At 34.6% G+C, this 17920-nt stretch overlaps 1 protein-coding gene across 2 annotated transcripts; it reads left to right on the top strand.

Annotated features, from left to right (window-relative positions):
• The first annotated feature begins 367 nt into the window (after nucleotides 1-367).
• On the top strand, nucleotides 368-12871 carry MTF2 (metal response element binding transcription factor 2). Of its 2 annotated transcripts, XM_009290465.2 has the most exons (12): nucleotides 368-463; nucleotides 833-933; nucleotides 1274-1422; nucleotides 2669-2764; nucleotides 3882-3950; nucleotides 4783-4906; nucleotides 8229-8296; nucleotides 8691-8861; nucleotides 9480-9612; nucleotides 9796-9854; nucleotides 9998-10102; nucleotides 12242-12871. In XM_009290465.2, exons 1-12 carry the CDS (start codon nucleotides 388-390, stop codon nucleotides 12594-12596), a joined length of 1506 nt encoding a protein of 501 aa, XP_009288740.1. In that variant the 5' UTR covers nucleotides 368-387; the 3' UTR covers nucleotides 12597-12871. The 2 variants fall into 2 exon arrangements, with proteins under 2 accessions (XP_009288740.1, XP_009288741.1); XM_009290466.2 differs by lacking the exon at nucleotides 8691-8861.
• The last annotated feature ends 5049 nt before the right edge of the window (nucleotides 12872-17920 follow it).

Here is a 17920-nt window from a genome sequence, read left to right as displayed (position 1 = left end):
CGTATCTATCAGTTGTCCAGATAGGATTTTTATACATATTTCTCAGCCTGCATTTACATTCTTTATTCAGTTATTTAATTTTTATTGTTGATATTAAGGAACCATCGACTGCACAGTAAATAGGCAATATATAGTCTATAAATATCCAATAGCCTATGATAAGTGATATAAATATTTGTAACACATACAGTCTGTACAAAATGTCTGACTTTATTTTTGTTAGGAAGTTAGGCTCTGTAACAGTATGTTTCTACAATGCATGGATCTGTAACTGAAATTATGAAAAAAGCCATGTGCGTGGTAACCATTCCAACTGCAGATGTAATCTGAAAAAAAAAAAAAAAATCACACTTTCATCTTTGTCTAGGAGCCACTGAAAGTGGGGAAATGGTCTGTACAATATGTCAGGAAGAGTATTCAGAAGCACCGAATGAAATGGTTATATGTGATAAATGTGGGCAAGGTAACAAGATTTTTTCTATTTACTGCACTTTAAAAGACGTTTTGATTTGTTTTATGAAGGAGAATGTTTGCCTGGCTATGACTGACTGCTCAGCTGATCTTAGATTTTATAGCCCTTAGTGGCTATTAAGAGCTCAGTGAATAATGATAATCCATCTTAAAGTGACTAACCCCTGTTCTGTAAGTAAAGTTTATTTTTTCCACTAAGAAAATTTAAGACTTTCGAATGTGGTACCAATCTTTTTGATCAGATTTTTGGCACTTAATGATGGATAATGCCTTATAGCTGCATTAAAATTATATATAGTTAATTCTGTGTAAGCTTCTTTTGCCATTTTAATAACGCTTTGGTTGATCATTTTTTATACAGGTTATCATCAGCTGTGTCACACACCAAATATTGATTCAAGCGTGATTGATTCAGATGATAAATGGCTCTGTCGACAGTGTGTTTTTGCAACAACAACAAAGGTATGTTTCCAGAAAAACATTTCTTAATACATCCCATATTGCATGCATACTTTGTTTTTGAAGTTGAAACAAAAAAATAAATAGCATTTTCTTTTTTCAGTGATTTCTTGTTAACTTTGATCTGAATGGAAGTTTTATATGTTGGGAATTGATTTTTGAAATAGATGACATTTGGCTTTCAATTTATTTTTAAACAAATATGCTAGTATTAAAACATAAATACAGGTGAAAGTATTCTACTTGATTATAGAGAAATATTCATAACTTTCAAGTTAAAGGATTTGAAAGTTTCAGAAATGCATTACTGTTTTTGTAAACTAATGTATTTGTTTTGGCCCAGAGGGGTGGTGCGCTTAAGAAAGGACCAAATGCCAAAGCACTGCAAGTCATGAAACAAACATTACCATATAATGCAACAGACCTTGAGTGGGATGCAGGTCATAAAACCAATGTCCAGCAGTGTTACTGCTATTGTGGAGGACCTGGAGAGTAAGTAAACAAATAATACATAAGAACTCTTCTTCCTAATGCAGCTGCAAACTTTGGCCCTGATCCTGGAGACTTTTACTTGTGAACTTGTTAGTTTCTGTTGTGCATAGGTATTAAACTCAATGCAAAGTGGAATTTTGAATTTTATATGTTTTTTAATGTCTCGTGGGAAATACATTATTAATGGCTTTCCTTCTCCCATCAGATCTTTTGCTTTGTTTTAATTTTGTCATGTGATCATCACATAACAGTCCATTCTACAACAAGCAAGAATGTATTATTTTGCATTGCTACTGTTAATGTGTTGAGATTGGATGGAGTTGTTTGATCTTCTGGCAATTCTAGGCAGTGTTTTTCTGATGTTAACTCAGCTGTCATTAGTCACAAATATAAATATATCTAGAGATTAGTTTATTAAATTTTGTTGGAATAGACAGCTGTCTGATTCTACCATAACATCATACCCTGGATTGCAGTTATTGGTGGTGGAAAGACTTTTTTTCCTCTTATGGCATTAGAGTCCTCTGCTGGTCCTTTCTTACAAAAAAGGAAAGAACAGGACTTCTTAAGCAGGTAGAGATAAATACTCTGGTGACTGCATGGATGAATGAATGAATAAAATAGCACTGAAGACTTGAAGTCAAGGCAAATCAAGAGTTCCACAAAGAAGCGAAGCTTATGAGTTTATACTCACAGGACAGAGCTCTGGTTTGAGAACTTTGCAGAGTTGGATAAACATTGCCTTCAATTTTGCATGGTTCCTTTTCTCAAGGGATAAGCGGAAAAAGGGGGGTGGGGAAGTGTAAACTATGAGGTTCATTTTGAGGATTCAGGTAGTTGAATCCTCAGAACAAATGTTTGTGACTTAATGCGGCTGTGCTGTGCTTTGGAAAATAACAAGGAAGCTAATCTGGTATGTGAGAAGGAGCTTATATGGAGTTACTGAATTCTTGCTGTTGAGAATTAAAAGGTGGTTGTCAGAGGAAATTAAATTTTTATTTTCTTCATTTAATAACTTCATTCATCCTTTTACTAGACTATCTTTTATTATTCTTAGTCACTCTTTTCTAGTAAAGATTCGTTATGCAACTCAGTGTTACTGAAGTATCCCTACAGATGACTGTTTGTTTTAAAAACTGTGAAAATCAGTTTGGGTCAGAAGATCCCTTGCTATTTAATTTAGACGTAATGAAAAACAATTTTCAGTAACTTCTTTAACATCTTGTTTTTCTTTCTGTTGGTGAAGCTGGTATCTAAAGATGTTGCAGTGCTGCAAATGTAAGCAGTGGTTTCATGAGGCTTGCGTGCAGTGCCTCCAAAAGCCAATGCTTTTTGGTGACAGGTAAGAAACTTAAGCTGTACTTTATGGTTGTCTTTATTTAAAACGTGGAGGGAATCTCACATGTGAGCTTTTATTAAAGCATCTTTAATACCCCATTTTGGGAAAATACTGTTGTGAGTTTTGTGTAGAAGACTATACAAAATAAAGCATGTGATCAGGTGCCAGGAAAATGCAGTTCTTCATCTCAATTCAATGAAGGATGGTGGGGTGGTGGAGAGGTAACCAATGGATAGTTAAATTCAGACTGTTACTGACTTCACTTTGTGTGGAAGTCCATTATGCTATAGGTCCTGGCTACTGGGAGATTGGAAGCTTTAAAGCAGACCACTTTAGTGGGCCTCTAAGTTAGATAAGGGCTTTCAAGTTCACAGTGTAGGTGACTAATCTCTTGTATGCAACAGGCACCATGCTTCAACATAGGTTGTCAGGGTATGTGTGTGCAGTAGTAGTTCCCTGTACTAACAGTATAGGGAACTGAAGAAAGCTGGAAGGATAGTTAGACTGAGGGGAACTCTGTACATCCTCCATTCATGTGTGGTGAGTCGGGACAAAAGGAAATGAAAAAGAGCGCTGGTCTGCACTTTCATTTTTAAGAGGTGCTTGGAGCAGTTGGAGCAGATGAGAAAGCTGGAGAAGGGAATCGAGGAGTATCTCATTCATTATCTATTATACTTTCTTTTAGCTGTTGGTTGTGCTGGAATGTTTGTATGAAGGAACTGAGTTAGGACCCAGGAATGCATGGGTCCTTTAAGTGCATGCTTACACTGGTGCACAGGTTTCTGCATTTGAGCAAACGGAGTGGGGACATTACAGAGCATCTTCACTGATACAGTCATAGGTTGAGGGACTTTCTTAGGGAGTATGAAACAGTGGTACCAGGGTAAGATTGAAGAAGTACCTTGTATCTGGCCCGGTAGGTACCAGCACAGATTGTGGAAGTTGATAAAGGAAGCTGGAGAGCAAAGGGGCTTTCAAATATCATATGGCTGGGTTTCTAGCCTGCTTAACTTTCATTTTTTCATAACTAGAGTGTTAAAACATTGAGAAAGTGTGTGTGTGTGTATACAGACACCCACCACCCAGACACATGTACATACACGTATGTATATATTTTTAGGTTTTATACGTTCATTTGCTCAGTTTGCAGTTCTGGACCAGAATACCTCAAACGTTTACCCTTGAGATGGTAAGTATGAATTAAAAAAAAGGGGTGTGTGTGTGAGTTGAATACATGCTTTTCTTTTCTTTTTGGTATTTTGATTCTCCTTGCAAAAAAGGAAATCCACTTGCTGTCTTGAGTTGTTTCCCGAGTTGTTCTTACTGCTTGTATGAACAGGGACAACTTTGCCTTCAACGTTTATTCTTAAATGTAGAGATATATTGCAATTGTATGCTCTTGGGATTTATTCCTGGGATTGTTCAGTGAAGTAGCAAGCAACTACTCACCTGTTGTATATGTGAAGATTGAGATATCCGAACAAAGTCTTTTTTGCAGGTTTAGGATCCTGCCATTAGATAAGCCAAATGTAGTGAGTACTAGAGTACACATCTTGACACATTTTATAATAGTTTCCTTGATGAAACTTAATGGTTGGTTGTAGTTTGAAATCTTTGAACTAACCTGTATTAGAAGTTACATCCAATTCAGTGTATATATGTGCTAACAAGTATATGGTGGAAATTACCTTGTTAAATGTTAATTCACCAAAATACTTGCATGAATTCAGAATTGATAGGACTTAGTTAAATATCCCATGGTTTAGACCAGTTTTGGAGTTTAAAAGAACATCATGACAATGAGATGAGGCAGAGATGAAAGTAAGATTCAAAGCAGAAGGAATCACTTGAGGAAGAGAAATGACAGGAGACTTCATGATGTTCTCTGGATCGAGTGTTTTAAGTTGTATTATGTGTTCCTCTAACTATATCGTGCTAATATCTTTTCTCATAAATTATTTCAAAGAAAAGCAATTGGAAGAAAAAGACTTTTTTTTAATTCAAATATTTCTGAATTCTAGGGTAGATATAGCACATCTATGCCTTTACAACCTAAGTGTTATTCATAAGAAGAAATACTTTGATTCGGAGCTTGAACTCATGGCCTACATTAATGAAAACTGGGATAGATTGCATCCTGGTGAGGTAAGTAATTGGTATACTTTCTTGTTTTTCCTCACAGTGCATGCATATGTCCTGAAAGTTAGTGACTTATGAACTGTTTTATTTCTGGGTGTTAAATTCTTTATTACCTTAAAATCTGATAATCCCAAATAATGAGGAGACCATCTTTAATTTCCTTGCAGAAATAGAATACTTTTAAAGTGGTATAATGTTTTTCTGAGCTGTAAAATTTCTCAAGTGGTCCATGTAACTATTATTTTATTATTTGCATGGCAACTTTATTTATACTCAACTATTTATTCTGTTGCATATATGTATATTGCTTTTCTTTCATTTTATAATTGCTTCATAGTTCTTTGATATTTTCATGTGCACAGACGAGAAAATCTAAATGTAGAACTGAATACAGAGTGTATTGCATATGAAGACATCTTCAAAGTCTCTAAGGTGTAACACATAACGAATTATTGTACGCAAACATTTCCTCTTTCCTCCCTCTTCTAAACTTGGGGGTGATCAGTTTGTGTCCAGGTCTAAAGATTGTTTTGATCCTTTTCCAGTCTGATTCTGCTACTTGTCAAGGCATCTTGGTTTTAGTTCACTACTATACTAGTTGTTTTTCCAGCTGTTAAAGGAAATCCATTTCTCCAAGCAGGCTGACTTCATATTTAACTGAGAGGAACAGTGTAGATATTTGTTTCTGCATGTAAGGTTGGATGCAAAACTTATGTCTAAATTCAAATTGGCATACTGCTAGTAGAGTATGCGCTTCTTTCGTGCATGAGAATTGTTTAGGGTTTTGAAGCTTTTTAGTACAGGTGGCATATAACTGGTTTGAAACTTTCTTACCATGAGCACATCCTACTTTTATACTTCTTTTCAGTAAATTCATACATCTTAATCCATTTTTACTAGCAGACATAATTTGAGAATCAAATGTATGTTCTTGGTTTAAATGAGTAACTACTTTCCATAAATAATGGAAAATAGTTTAACGTACATATGTTTAGACTATGAGTGTCAATAGAAAGACAAGCAAACACTCCAGCATTACTAAAAATGATGATTAGTGTTATTATGAATAGACATCTTGTTTACTTTGGGATGTACGGTATCTCTTAGCTAAGTCATATCAAGTCAATGATTCTGTCATATCAAGTCTTAAGCTTTAAGTAAAAAAAAAAAAAAAGGCTGCACAAATATGGTGATTCTCACACCATCTTTTCAATAGAATGAAATGTTCTGGCTGTCTTACTGCAGTTTAACAAATACGTAAATGGTGTTTAATTTTTACTTTTGTTTTTCTTAGTATTGAGGGAAATGTAAAAGAAATTAATGTTTGTTTACTTCACATAATATAATTTTCTTTAGATTTAACATAATTTCATATCAGAATGGCCGGTCAGAGCGGCTGTGGTGTGGATGAGGAGAGTGGAGCTATCTAGCTGCCATTGACTTGGAGCACACATGCCATTTTGAAGAAGTTGAAAGGCTACAGTCCTTATTGTGCTCTTCCTCCTTTCCGCTTTCAATCCATCCATGCTCAATCTATGTGAAAAACGCATAACTAAGGGGGAGGAAGGAGAGGGGAGATCCAAAACCTCTTTAAGTGGTACTTTCAATTCCTTAATATTTCTACACCTTCAAGGAAACTACTTCTTTTAAGTCTGAAGACTACATTTTTGAAGGGGTAGATTTTGAATAAATGCATAAAAGCTATGTTGAGGAAATTTTCAAGACTTTATTCTGAAAAGGTTCTAAATGTCTCTCGCTAAGTTGGGAAAAATTGTGTCTTGAAAAATGAGGCAAATGTATTTTACTACTTTAGTTAGTCTGGTTTCTTTATTAAACAGAAATTAGTTACAGAAAGAATAACATGTACAATATAATGATTTTATGATTTTTGTAATATTCTTAGCTGTTAAAAATGACACTTTGGTTTACTTTTTCTAGCTGCTCATAATTGAATAAGAGGAAAAGGTTTTTTTAGCCATAGGTGCGATAGGAGTAAATGGTGAATTATCCACACCTCCTAAGCCAGTAATTGTTAGCATGTTATTATTTAGGATGCAATAATATATGGCAGTTTTCTATAGTTAAGTGCTGCGGAGTTGCAAGACCTCTGGATAGCAATGGATTGTACTGAATGCATATGGTAAAGATGTATAAAAACAGTTGTGACTTTCTTTGGCTAAAATTGGTTGAATATGTCCTTTAACTTTGGTAGGCAGGTAGACTGACTATGAAGCTTGCCCAAAATTGTATTAAAAGGTTGGGTTTTGAGTATATTTACTCATTTATTTAGCTGTTAGCACATTTAATCCTTTGAGCATTTCTATCCATCCTGTTTAGTCAGAATTGTATTCTTTAGAAAGTATTTGAAGGTGGTTTGGGGTTTTTTTGAGCTGCAAATGTTGTACAGTCTGCTCTGTAGTATTCATACTAATAGTGAAACTTATAAACTGTCAACTCTGTAAAGATAAATTTACTGCAGAGACAATTGGATATACGTTCTGGAACATTTTGGCATGGCAACTGGAATTTAAAAATAGCTGTCTAAATATAAAAATAATCTTATTTTAAATATAAAAATAATCTTATTTAAAATTCTATTACATAAATGTTGTGTCCACTTCTTCATAGTCACCGCCATACTTATTCTGCTTTATGTCTCTAATTCATAAGTGCAATTTTTCAGAGAGAAGATTCCATGTTTTGGTAGCTTGATAGGGACTAGCTACTTCAGGCTTTGGTGCAAGAAGGGTGGTTAGACTGGGTCTTAGCAAATGGGGCATGAAAATGGATTTACTTTTTTTTTTTTATTTTAAAGCTCAAATAACTTTTCTGGGCCTCTTCCATTTTTTTATATCATGTTGAGTAATGTTGGCAAAAATGGGAATTAGGTCCTGTGGCAGGATTTTGGTTAAAATGATCACCAATAAAATAACTAAGTTCTTGTGTCAATATAATTACCTTCTGCTTGCAATCTCAATTAATTTGGGAGTACATAATGCCACAGAAGAATTCTTGTTAGCAGTCTTGGGAGGGCAAGCTACTATTATGTTGAGTATAGTAAAATTCTTTGAGATATTTTTCTTGCACTTCTTACAAGTGAAACTCAAATTCTTTGGCCTGGGCTTGATCCTGGCATGAATTCTGTGGATGTAAATCACAGAATATATGGGATAATGATTAATATCCTTTGGGGTTAGGTAGTTTCCACACCTAATACTTCATAAATGTACTTCACATCTAAATCTGTAGTTACAGTAGCTCAAAGTAACTGGAATCTTTCTATTACTAAAGAATTCAACAAGTTAAATGATTTCTTAATACTTCACAGCTGGCAGATACACCAAAATCTGAAAGATATGAGCATGTACTGGAGGCATTAAATGATTACAAGACCATGTAAGTTACTGATACTTTTTGTTTTAAATGTTGTTTGCCTATTTAATCTGATGTAGATTACAGACTGAGCAAAGGAGACTGAAGACTATCTGATAATCACTTTGGCTGGAAATAACACTTAAATTTTAAATACTGTTTCTATCTCAAACTATAACATTGCATAACTATTTGTGTGGAACCCAGATCATGAGAAAAAAATTGTTTTAACTTTCATCCTCTATCCACTTTACATTCTGTATTTGAGAGTGAGGATTGTGTTAGGAGAAAGAAGGGAATAAAACAGCATTAGAACGAATATTCTGATTTGCATAGTTTTGTTCTGCATGTACACTGTGATTTTAAAAGTTGCTTTCCCTGGGGTCAGAATTTTAACAATTAATTTAAAATCATCTAGGTTTATGTCTGGAAAAGAAATAAAGAAAAAGAAGCATTTGTTTGGCTTGAGAATTCGTGTTCCTCCTGTGCCACCAAATGCTGCTTTAAAGGCTGAGAAAGAACCAGAAGGAACTTCGCATGAGTTCAAAATTAAAGGCAGAAAGTCATCTAAACCAATCCCTGATGTGAGGTAAAGTAACCCAGTCATTCTAGCAATGTTGTGGTAAATCAGGGCTACTTTAGGTATATTTTTGGTGCCTACAAAACAGGCCTTTTCATTGTATAATGTATTTTTTTTAAATAACTGTAAAGGTGGACTATTTGTGAGAACAAGGTCTTTGAATGAATTTAATTAGCTTTCTATTTAGGATCCTTCAAAAAAAAACCCCATCAAATTTAGCAGTAAGAACAATAGAAAATATTCCAACTTTGCTGCCATTTGGGAAACAAAATCTCTTGCCTTTTTGGTGCTCTTATGCAATAATCTAACTAGAATTCTAAATAGGAAGTATGACGTGAAGTTGTAACTTGTATTAGTAAATGTGCCATGTTTTACCAAGTGTGATCATATGAATAAACAACATTTAACACTTGTTCATTCCTCTTCAATGTTAGGGAATCAGTAATGTCACTAGAAAGATCTTCTATCTGTTTGCTATGCTAGAGGCAAAAATATATAACTTTACCTGACAATTTTGATTTACCAGAATAACCTCATTTAGCGCAATGTTTTAGCAATGACATCTAATCGTATATTCATTGCCAAAGGAAAACATGTATTCAATGAAAATTATCTTCAATAATACAGAACAAAATATAAATTTTCTTCTATGGAATTAAGTAATGGTATAGAAAGAAAGGGGAAAAAAAAATCAGTAGGTCGTCCACCTGGTCCCTATACAAGAAAAATGATTCACAAAACTCCAGAGTCGTCTCCTCTGGTAAGGTTTTGGATATTTCCCCCCCACCTCCTTTTCCCTCTAACTGGATTATCACTTTTGAAGAAAAACATAACCAGTTAATCTGAATCATGATGTTCCCCCATTCACCCTCAAACAAAATTTATACAGCAATTAAAACTTAATTTGAAGTAATTTTTTTTTTTTTTTCCCCTTCTTCCTTAGGATAATGAACCAGTTCCAGTGATAGAGAACCCAGCCTTGGAATTACCCTGCACTGTTGGGTAAATTAAAAAAAAGAAATCTTAAAAAAAATCCCTGTAAAATACTGTAATACCGTGTCATTTATCTGCTTCTGAAATGTTAGCTTATTTTTTAATACAAGATTATTTTCATTACATGGCAACCCTGTTATCTTGCACATCAGGAAATCTGATGGAACTGCACATTCATCCAATACCTCAGATGTGGAATCCACAGGTGCTGCCAGTATGAAAGAAACTACCTCATCTAGCATTTCCAGACATTATAGGTAATTATTCAATTACTCTATCTGGTATAAAGATTAAGATTTGCAATATATTAATTTTAATAAAATTTTCTGAAAGGAGGGATGGGAAACAATTGGTTCAGCAATACTTCACCCTTAATAAACAGAAGTTGCAAGGATCCTACAAGAGATATCTTGCCAAAGCATGACGTCTAGTGTTCTAAGTCTGGTTTCTTAAAACCTGAGGTTCTGTTGTACTTCCAGTCAGTTCTGAACCTTTTGGCTAACTTCCATGAAATCTGATTCAGGTAGTTCCAAAGAAATTACAGTCTAACAAGATTAATGAAGATAGATGCTTGGATGAGAGAGACCCAAACCAGCAACCCACACTTACAGAAAGGCAGACAATTTTCTAATCGTCTGTGGCCTAGTCATTGCCAGTGCTGTTTTGTTGTGGTTCTTTTTTAGTTGAAGCTTTGGCAACACAAAGGTAGAAGATAAGGTAGGAGGTTGACTTAAGTTGTGAGGCAGCCATAGTAGATGTGAAATGGAGGTAAGGGTATTGCAGAATTGGTGGGAGAATAAATAGAGAAGAACTGAGGATATTGCAAAGGGGTATAACACTGAGGATGTGTAATTCACTGGGATTTGGAGTAATGAGCAACTGCGACTCAGAGTAGAACTATAAATTGCATGGGGAAATCTAAAGAAATAGGACAGAAGAAAACTAGTCTTTATTGATTCTGCTTACAACACGCAAGGTGAGGGTTTTTTTGTGCTCACTAACTACTCTTTGTTGATGTAAATACGTAGTTAAATTACATTTACTGAAAAGAATAAAACTGCATAAACACTTCCTGAGCTTAGTTTTCTAATAAAGGCCACAAAAGACCTGATGTGTACCCTGAATTAATTTTAGCAGCTTTTGTTTTTGTAGGTTTGTGTATTCATGTTAAAGAATAGTAAGTATGCTGTGATTTTCTACAGTCAATAGAGCATGAAAAATTTTTGGCACAGTCTTCATAAATAAATTATTAACTACAATCAACTTTTCTGCAAATAAATTGTTACTTGAACTTTTCCCCCTCTCAAGTTCAGCAAACATAAATTTGTCTTTTATTGAGGTACATGGATCCTCAGTCTACTTATTTTTGTCTCCTCTCTTTCTGGTTCATGCTATCAAGTGCTTTCATGAGTCATTTTTGTGTGCATTACTGCTACAAATAGTCTGTCTTCAAAAACTCATGTTTAACTTACAGACTTCTGAAATTGTTGCCTAAGGACTTAAGTCACTGTTTTGTATTTCTGCCCTTTATCCCATTCTTTTTTTAATGTTAAAAAGATGTGCTTTTTTTCCTCAGTTTGTTACATAGGAGTCTTGAACATCAAAGTTCACATACCATTTAATTTAGGACTTTACCAAACATGTTTTAATATGTGCAAATTATAGATGTAGGTTTTTACATAAGGATTTATATCTTGGATACTTAATATTTGGATGATGGTTTATTCTTGGATAATGTCAAACCTTCTTTTTTCATTAACAGATACAAATCTGAGAGTTTTGGATATACATATTTTTCTGGCCACATACAATACATCTTTAGAAAAGTCGTGTGTTCTATAGAAAGTAGTGATGTAGAATAGATTTTGCAGTATCTTCTTTCATATTTCAGAGTTTTAATTTATTGAGATAAATTCAGCTTGAAAAAAACTATGCATAAATTCATTTCTCATTTACAGTCTTAACTAACATCAAATCTCAAACTCTTATAGTATAGCTTTTGTAATTGAGGCCTACCTGTGTGATAAAGCTGTATTTTTAATTTGCAAATTTAAGTACATTTGGTGCAGACTTCTCTGAAGACAGTTTTTATTTGCTTAAGAATGGGATTAAGCTGTATCAAAATAGTGCTCTTAACATACCTAGGCATAAGTTAATATCATTTAGCTAACCTTTCTGACGTTTTGTTAAATTAGTACAATTCTCCTTATGTAAGAAATCTTTATTTTGCAAGTGCCATGTTTATAGTCATCTATCTATAGGCAACAAGTGTTTTTATCAGTGAAAAATAGAGCAAAGAAGTTATGATATGAGTTGCATGGAAATAACCGATGATAAAGCATACATTTTGAACAAGTTCCTTGGAGTTAATGCTGTTTGTTTGGTTTTTTTAATAGTTTATCTGACTCGAGAAAAAGGACTCGTACAGGAAGAACTTGGCCTGCTGCAATACCACATTTGAGAAGAAGAGGTCGCTTTCCACGAAAAGCACTCCAGACTCAAAATTCAGAAATTGTAAAAGATGATGAGAGCAAGGAAGATTACCAGTATGATGAACTCAATACAGAGATACTTAACAACTTAGCAGATCAGGAGTTACAGCTCAATCATCTAAAGAACTCGATTACTAGTTATTTTGGTGCAGCAGGTAGAATAGCTTGTGGGGAAAAATACCGTGTTTTGGCTCGTCGGGTGACACTTGATGGAAAGGTGCAGTATCTTGTGGAGTGGGAAGGAGCGACTGCATCCTGACTGTAGGACTGAACATTATGTTCACTGCACTGTCATCTGTAAGTACAGTTCATAATGCAGAGCCACGAGAGAAACGTGTCTTTAAATGTGTTTCTAAAAACAAAACAAAACCAGTTTAGCCTTAACATGTAATTGTTATCATTACAGCTCTTGTGATAAAGACTTATCTTTTTAAAATCTGATCTGAAACTTAAATTTTTTAATCTGAACATTGTTAGATTGTTTTAGGTTGGGATATTTTGGGTTACAATTGCTTATAAATGTGCATGGTGTTTTAAAAAAAAAAAAAAAGACATTTTCTAGAGAACATTCCATGGATACAGTTATTGTGATTTAGAGAAAATATTATGTAGATAGCACAAATCTTTGAAAAATTTTGGTTTGTTTTCTTACCCAAATGTTTGCAGAAATGTATTTCTATTTCAATACTTTCTAGATTTCATAAGTGCAGTGTATATAATGCCTACTGAAGACTGTAAAATACTGAAGTTTTCTTTCAAACAAAGTGTAAAAAAAAAAAAAAAAAAGAAAAAATATATTGAGCCTGTAAATTGCTCTGTGACCAGACTTCATTGTCTTCTTAATATATTCTTTGTGTGTGTGCGTGTGCGCATGTGTGTGCGTATATACATATGTATATATGCACACACATACTTGTGCGTGTATATATATGTGTGATTGTGACCTATGCAATACAAATTATGGGATCGGGCAGCTTCTGAGAATACATCCCATAATACTTTTTTCAGGAATAGTTGCCAGTATTTACACAGCAGCATTTCTTCTCAGGCTTATTGGGTGCTGTTGCTTTCTATGTACTAAGGAAGAGTCAAACCAGTGCAGCGTGTTCTGGCAATGGGTGCAGTCATTGATGTTCATGTGCTCTAGGTAATATATTCCATTATTTTCCATGTGCATTAACTGTTAAAAAATAATGCAGGATCTGAACGTTTTGAAATTAACTCTACTAGAAATAACAATTTGAAAGTTATTGTGGCACACTGATTGTAAATTTTGTGTCCCAGTTATAAACTAAGTTGACAGGAGTCACACAAGATTCCTCATATCTGTAGAAACAGTCATATTTTGATAAATGTAGTATGAACAAAGTGTATTATTGCACAGGGTCAACAAACAGTTTGTTGCCATTTGAAGTAACATTACTGATTTTATTACAACATTACCTCTTTTTGTTTTTATAAAATGTACCAAGTTTTAAATTGGTAAGTTTATTTAATTTGTTTTTAGGGAAAATAAAGTCAGTCTCTTGCCAGTATTAGATGTTTTTTCTTTGTCTGCTACTTTTGAGGGGGTTTTAGCCAAAGAGTAAACAGAAGAATATTTTTACTTTGGTGGTTATTCACTGTACTGCATAAGGTTAGTTTTCTTACATGCTTACAGTTTACCACCAAAATAAAATTATGTAACATTTACAAATGACAGAGTGGTTTAAAGTGTACTGCCTGGGTTAGTACTTACTTATTCCATTACTTGATTATTTGACTTTTTCTGCTCATCTTGAACATCTTGAAAAGGTGATTTTTTTTTTTTATTTTTTTCTTCTGTCACCTTATAGCCAAAGGAAGCAGAGAAAGCTTTTTATCTTGTGCTTGGTTTATGGCTGGCTGGGGAATATTAGCTTTATAAAAAATGCTAATTAAAAACTAAATTTTATTTTAAAAAAAAATAAAAAAAAAACCCTGCCACTTCTGTTTACCTTCACTAAAATGTGTGGTTTTTTTCTCACACCCTCAGCTATTAATTTAATGTTGCCTTGCCTATAGCTGCAATATTTTGATAACACAGCAACTTCATGTTAATTTTTGAATGTTTATATCTTGGGATAATGCAAAATGTAAAGCCTTTGTAACCTTACTCACACCATCTGTATCTGTCTTTATTGTTTCACTTTATCCAAGTCCTTTAATTCTAACTGAACACCAGCAGTATTTTTCGTAATGCTTCACTTAAAGATAAATATTGGAATGTACTTGGGGACTTGGGGGGGAAGGGGGGGGGACAGAGAAAATATTTGCCAAACTTAAGCTGTCCATAGACTTAACTATTGTGAATGTCATTGTTTCATTTTATTATGGTGGCTGACTTGACTCTGATGTTCAGTTTGTATTTTTGGAATTGCTTTTTTCTTAGAATTAAAAGACCAACATTAAATGTGTGTATTTTTTGAGAGAGAAGAATGAGTTTTGATTCTGTATTCTTGTGAAGTACATACTTGGTGGCATCCTCCCATCCACTGTTTCTCTATCTCTAGCTTTCCTGTTACTGTCCTGGAGACACTTGCGCTGCACATAAACACTAACCTAGTGTTCCAGCTATGCTTGAGGGATGCTTTGTTACAAGGTGTCATGTTCTGGAAAATGCTGCAATAGTGCTGCTGAAGATACAGCTCGAGTAGTAATTAAAGCACACCTACAAATGCCTTTCTCTCATTTTATGTGAATTTCATTGTATGTAGTAATGGAGTGTCTAAAGAAAAAATACAAATGTTGCTGTACATAACAATTTCATTTTGGTATGACTTGATCATTGTATGTATGCATGTGTGTAAATATATGTAATTCAACTTCGTTGTGGTCACTGATTTAGAACCATTTCTATGTGTATCAGATTTAATATTTTTCCATTGTATATTATTTGTATTACAGTAGTATTTAGGTAGATGAAGTCTCTCTTGAGGCCATTCTAAAAATGTAGGCATCACGTGAACAAGACAGCAAAGAAATAATGGCATATTACTGGTCAGAATTGTGAAATAATTGTCATAGCACACCAGTTGTCAAATCGCTGTTCTCAACAAAAACTTCAAGAGGAATTTTGAATAAAATCTATGCTTTTCTATGCATAACAGGCATTTTGAGTGAGATTACAAAGGAATTCTGAAAAATCCGAGAGTGATATGTGAAATGAAAGTCAATATTTTGATTTAACATGAAGACAGAAATAAACCAAAGAAGGCCTTGAAGGGGAAGACAAGCAGTTTGTCTAGGGAGTGGAGGGAAAGATAAGTGGATAAACAGAAAAATGGTCATGTCTTTGGAACATCCTACTAAAGTGTTCTTTAGTGTTATATTTTAAAAGGAAAACGGTGAATTGAGATGGAACATGCCAAGGCTGGAGACAGAGCAATAGTCAGAACACAGTGATAAGGATGAACTGGACAGGAGCATCAGTTCTGTGCACAGAGGGAAGAGGAGGAATCTTGCAAATGCTATGCAGGTAACATTTTCAGGCTTTAAATTGTGTCACATCTAGTTCCCTCACATCTGCCTGAATGAAAAGTAACACTGCAGTTAAGGGTATGATGGCAGAAAATGATATCTTCTAGAAATGGAGAGAAGGGTTTAGGATGGTGTGTTGTGTTTGGTCGATGCTGAACTTAAGCTGATGGCTAAACACCCATGTGGAGGTGTCAGATCTATTGAGACACTAGCTTGGTCAGAAAAACAGTGATGCGTGAGGAAAAAAATCCGAGTTGTCAACCTAAAGTTTGTAGAAAAGTTGATTTCTTCTTTTGTAAATTGGATCATCTATAGGTGAGGTATAAAGTAGAGAAAGGGGAGAAGAGATTCCTTTGGAGTCTCTGAAGAAAGTTGAAAGGGAAATGACCATCTTCTAGAAAAGATAGTGCAGGGCAATAGAAAGAAAAGCAAAAGACGAGCACAAGTAGAAGCTGTGCCCAGTCTGAGAATAAGCTCAGAATTCAATGCTTTTGCTAGTCTCTTTCTCTTACCGTTCAGCAACAATGAAACAGAAGATTTTTGTATTGTCGTGATGTTTTTCTGTTTTGCTTTTTTGAATCCCTTAATGTTCCTCTCAGATATCTCATCTCTGCTATTTTTTAATCAGTTTTTTTCATATTCTAGCATTGAGATCCATATACCATAACATCAACAGTTGTTCTGGTTTCCATTGATACCAAAATATTTTGCCTTGCAGATACTAGTTTTTCAAATACAGCTGTAGCTCATATGGCTCTTTTCATATCATCTTTCTCCTAATCTGTTCACTGATATTACTTCACCACTATGTATTTTTTTCGTTTGTTCTAATTTATGTTTCCAGCTTCTGAATTTGACAATATTCTGTTCTCTTCCCATTATTAGCTATTCCGTGTTTGGCATTGGCTGACTTCCATGTGGTTTTGGTTTCCTGGTCGTCTTGTTTACTTAATGTCCAGTGTGGGAGCTTTTAACTTGTAATCTTGATGTCTGCAGTCTTTCTCCAATAAGCTCATTTGCTTCAAAAACTGCTTTATAGCAAGAAGCTTATTAATAGTTCTATCTTGCTCTAAAGAAAGTTTGTTCTTCTGTAAGCACCATTTCAAAGTACTTCATTTGTGCTCTGCCATTCCCTAATGAATACTCACAAACCTGTTGCTGTTATTGCATTCACTCGTGTCATCATCCACAATGACAGTTAACTGCTTTGCTACGTACCAGTTTCTCTCATTCATGAACATGACTAAGGTTGCCTACTTTGTGTTTTTCACCTGCTTGCTCTAACTTGGTATTTATAACTTCACAAATTGGTTGCATGATAGCAGAGATTGGAAGGCAGGAAGATAGTAAAATCCTAGAGATTATCAACAATGGTTGGCAATTCAGGGAAAGGGAAATAATGAAAAATTGGAAAGGCTTTCTGGCTGTAGGATATTAAAATACATTTGTAGTGGTAGCAGGAGGAAAAGGTGAGCCTAAAAGGGGGAAGAATATAAGGTAGAACTAAGAATTGATCAAGATGACAATGCAGAGCTCCTTGGTTAGGGAAAGTGATGCTTTTTGTACAAAATCTACACTCAGAACTGTCCTTTCTGACAAACTGACTAGGGAGGCTAACTGGCTTGTTGCAGAAAAGTATGTATGTAATACGTATACTTACATGTAGAAATACACAAGTCCGAGTAATACAGTGAGAAACAACTTGAATGTATTTAATTACAATGGGAATTTATTATTTTTTAAGGAAGTCTTTTAGTGGGCTGTGAAATGCTTATTAGAAGACAGCTATTGATGGACTATAAAAGAAAAAAAAAGCTAATTCAATCCTTGCCTTCTTTCCTGCTATGCTTTTTCTTCTTTGCTTGTGGTAATGAGCTCAGGTATTGTACGTGCTCACCTGCCTCACAGTCATTCAGAGGTAAGTGCTGAAGCTTTAGAATGGGAACTCCCATTTGTTTGGCCACTTGGTACCTGAGCCTGCTTCCTTCTTCCCAGTCTTGCGGTGTCATTTTGTGGGAGAGACGTGACTGGAAAGAACAGTTTCAGGAGGGGCAGCATAAGTGAATAATGGCCGAAGCATGCTCA

The sequence above is a fragment of the Aptenodytes forsteri genome, unplaced genomic scaffold (assembly GCF_000699145.1).
Source record: "Aptenodytes forsteri isolate BGI_AS27 unplaced genomic scaffold, ASM69914v1 Scaffold237, whole genome shotgun sequence".
Classification (NCBI taxonomy): domain Eukaryota; kingdom Metazoa; phylum Chordata; class Aves; order Sphenisciformes; family Spheniscidae; genus Aptenodytes; species Aptenodytes forsteri.
The sequence above is the reverse complement of the archived record's forward strand: the minus strand, read 5'-3'. Positions and strand labels throughout refer to the sequence as shown.

Coding starts and splice junctions, on each gene's coding strand:
- MTF2 (XM_009290465.2), top strand. CDS start 388: ATGGTCTGTACAATATGTCAGGAAGAGTATTCAGAAGCACCGAATGAA. Junction 464..832: donor ATGTGATAAATGTGGGCAAG/GTAACAAGATTT, acceptor TTTTTTATACAG/GTTATCATCAGCTGTGTCAC. Junction 8,862..9,479: donor AAACCAATCCCTGATGTGAG/GTAAAGTAACCC, acceptor TCAATAATACAG/AACAAAATATAAATTTTCTT.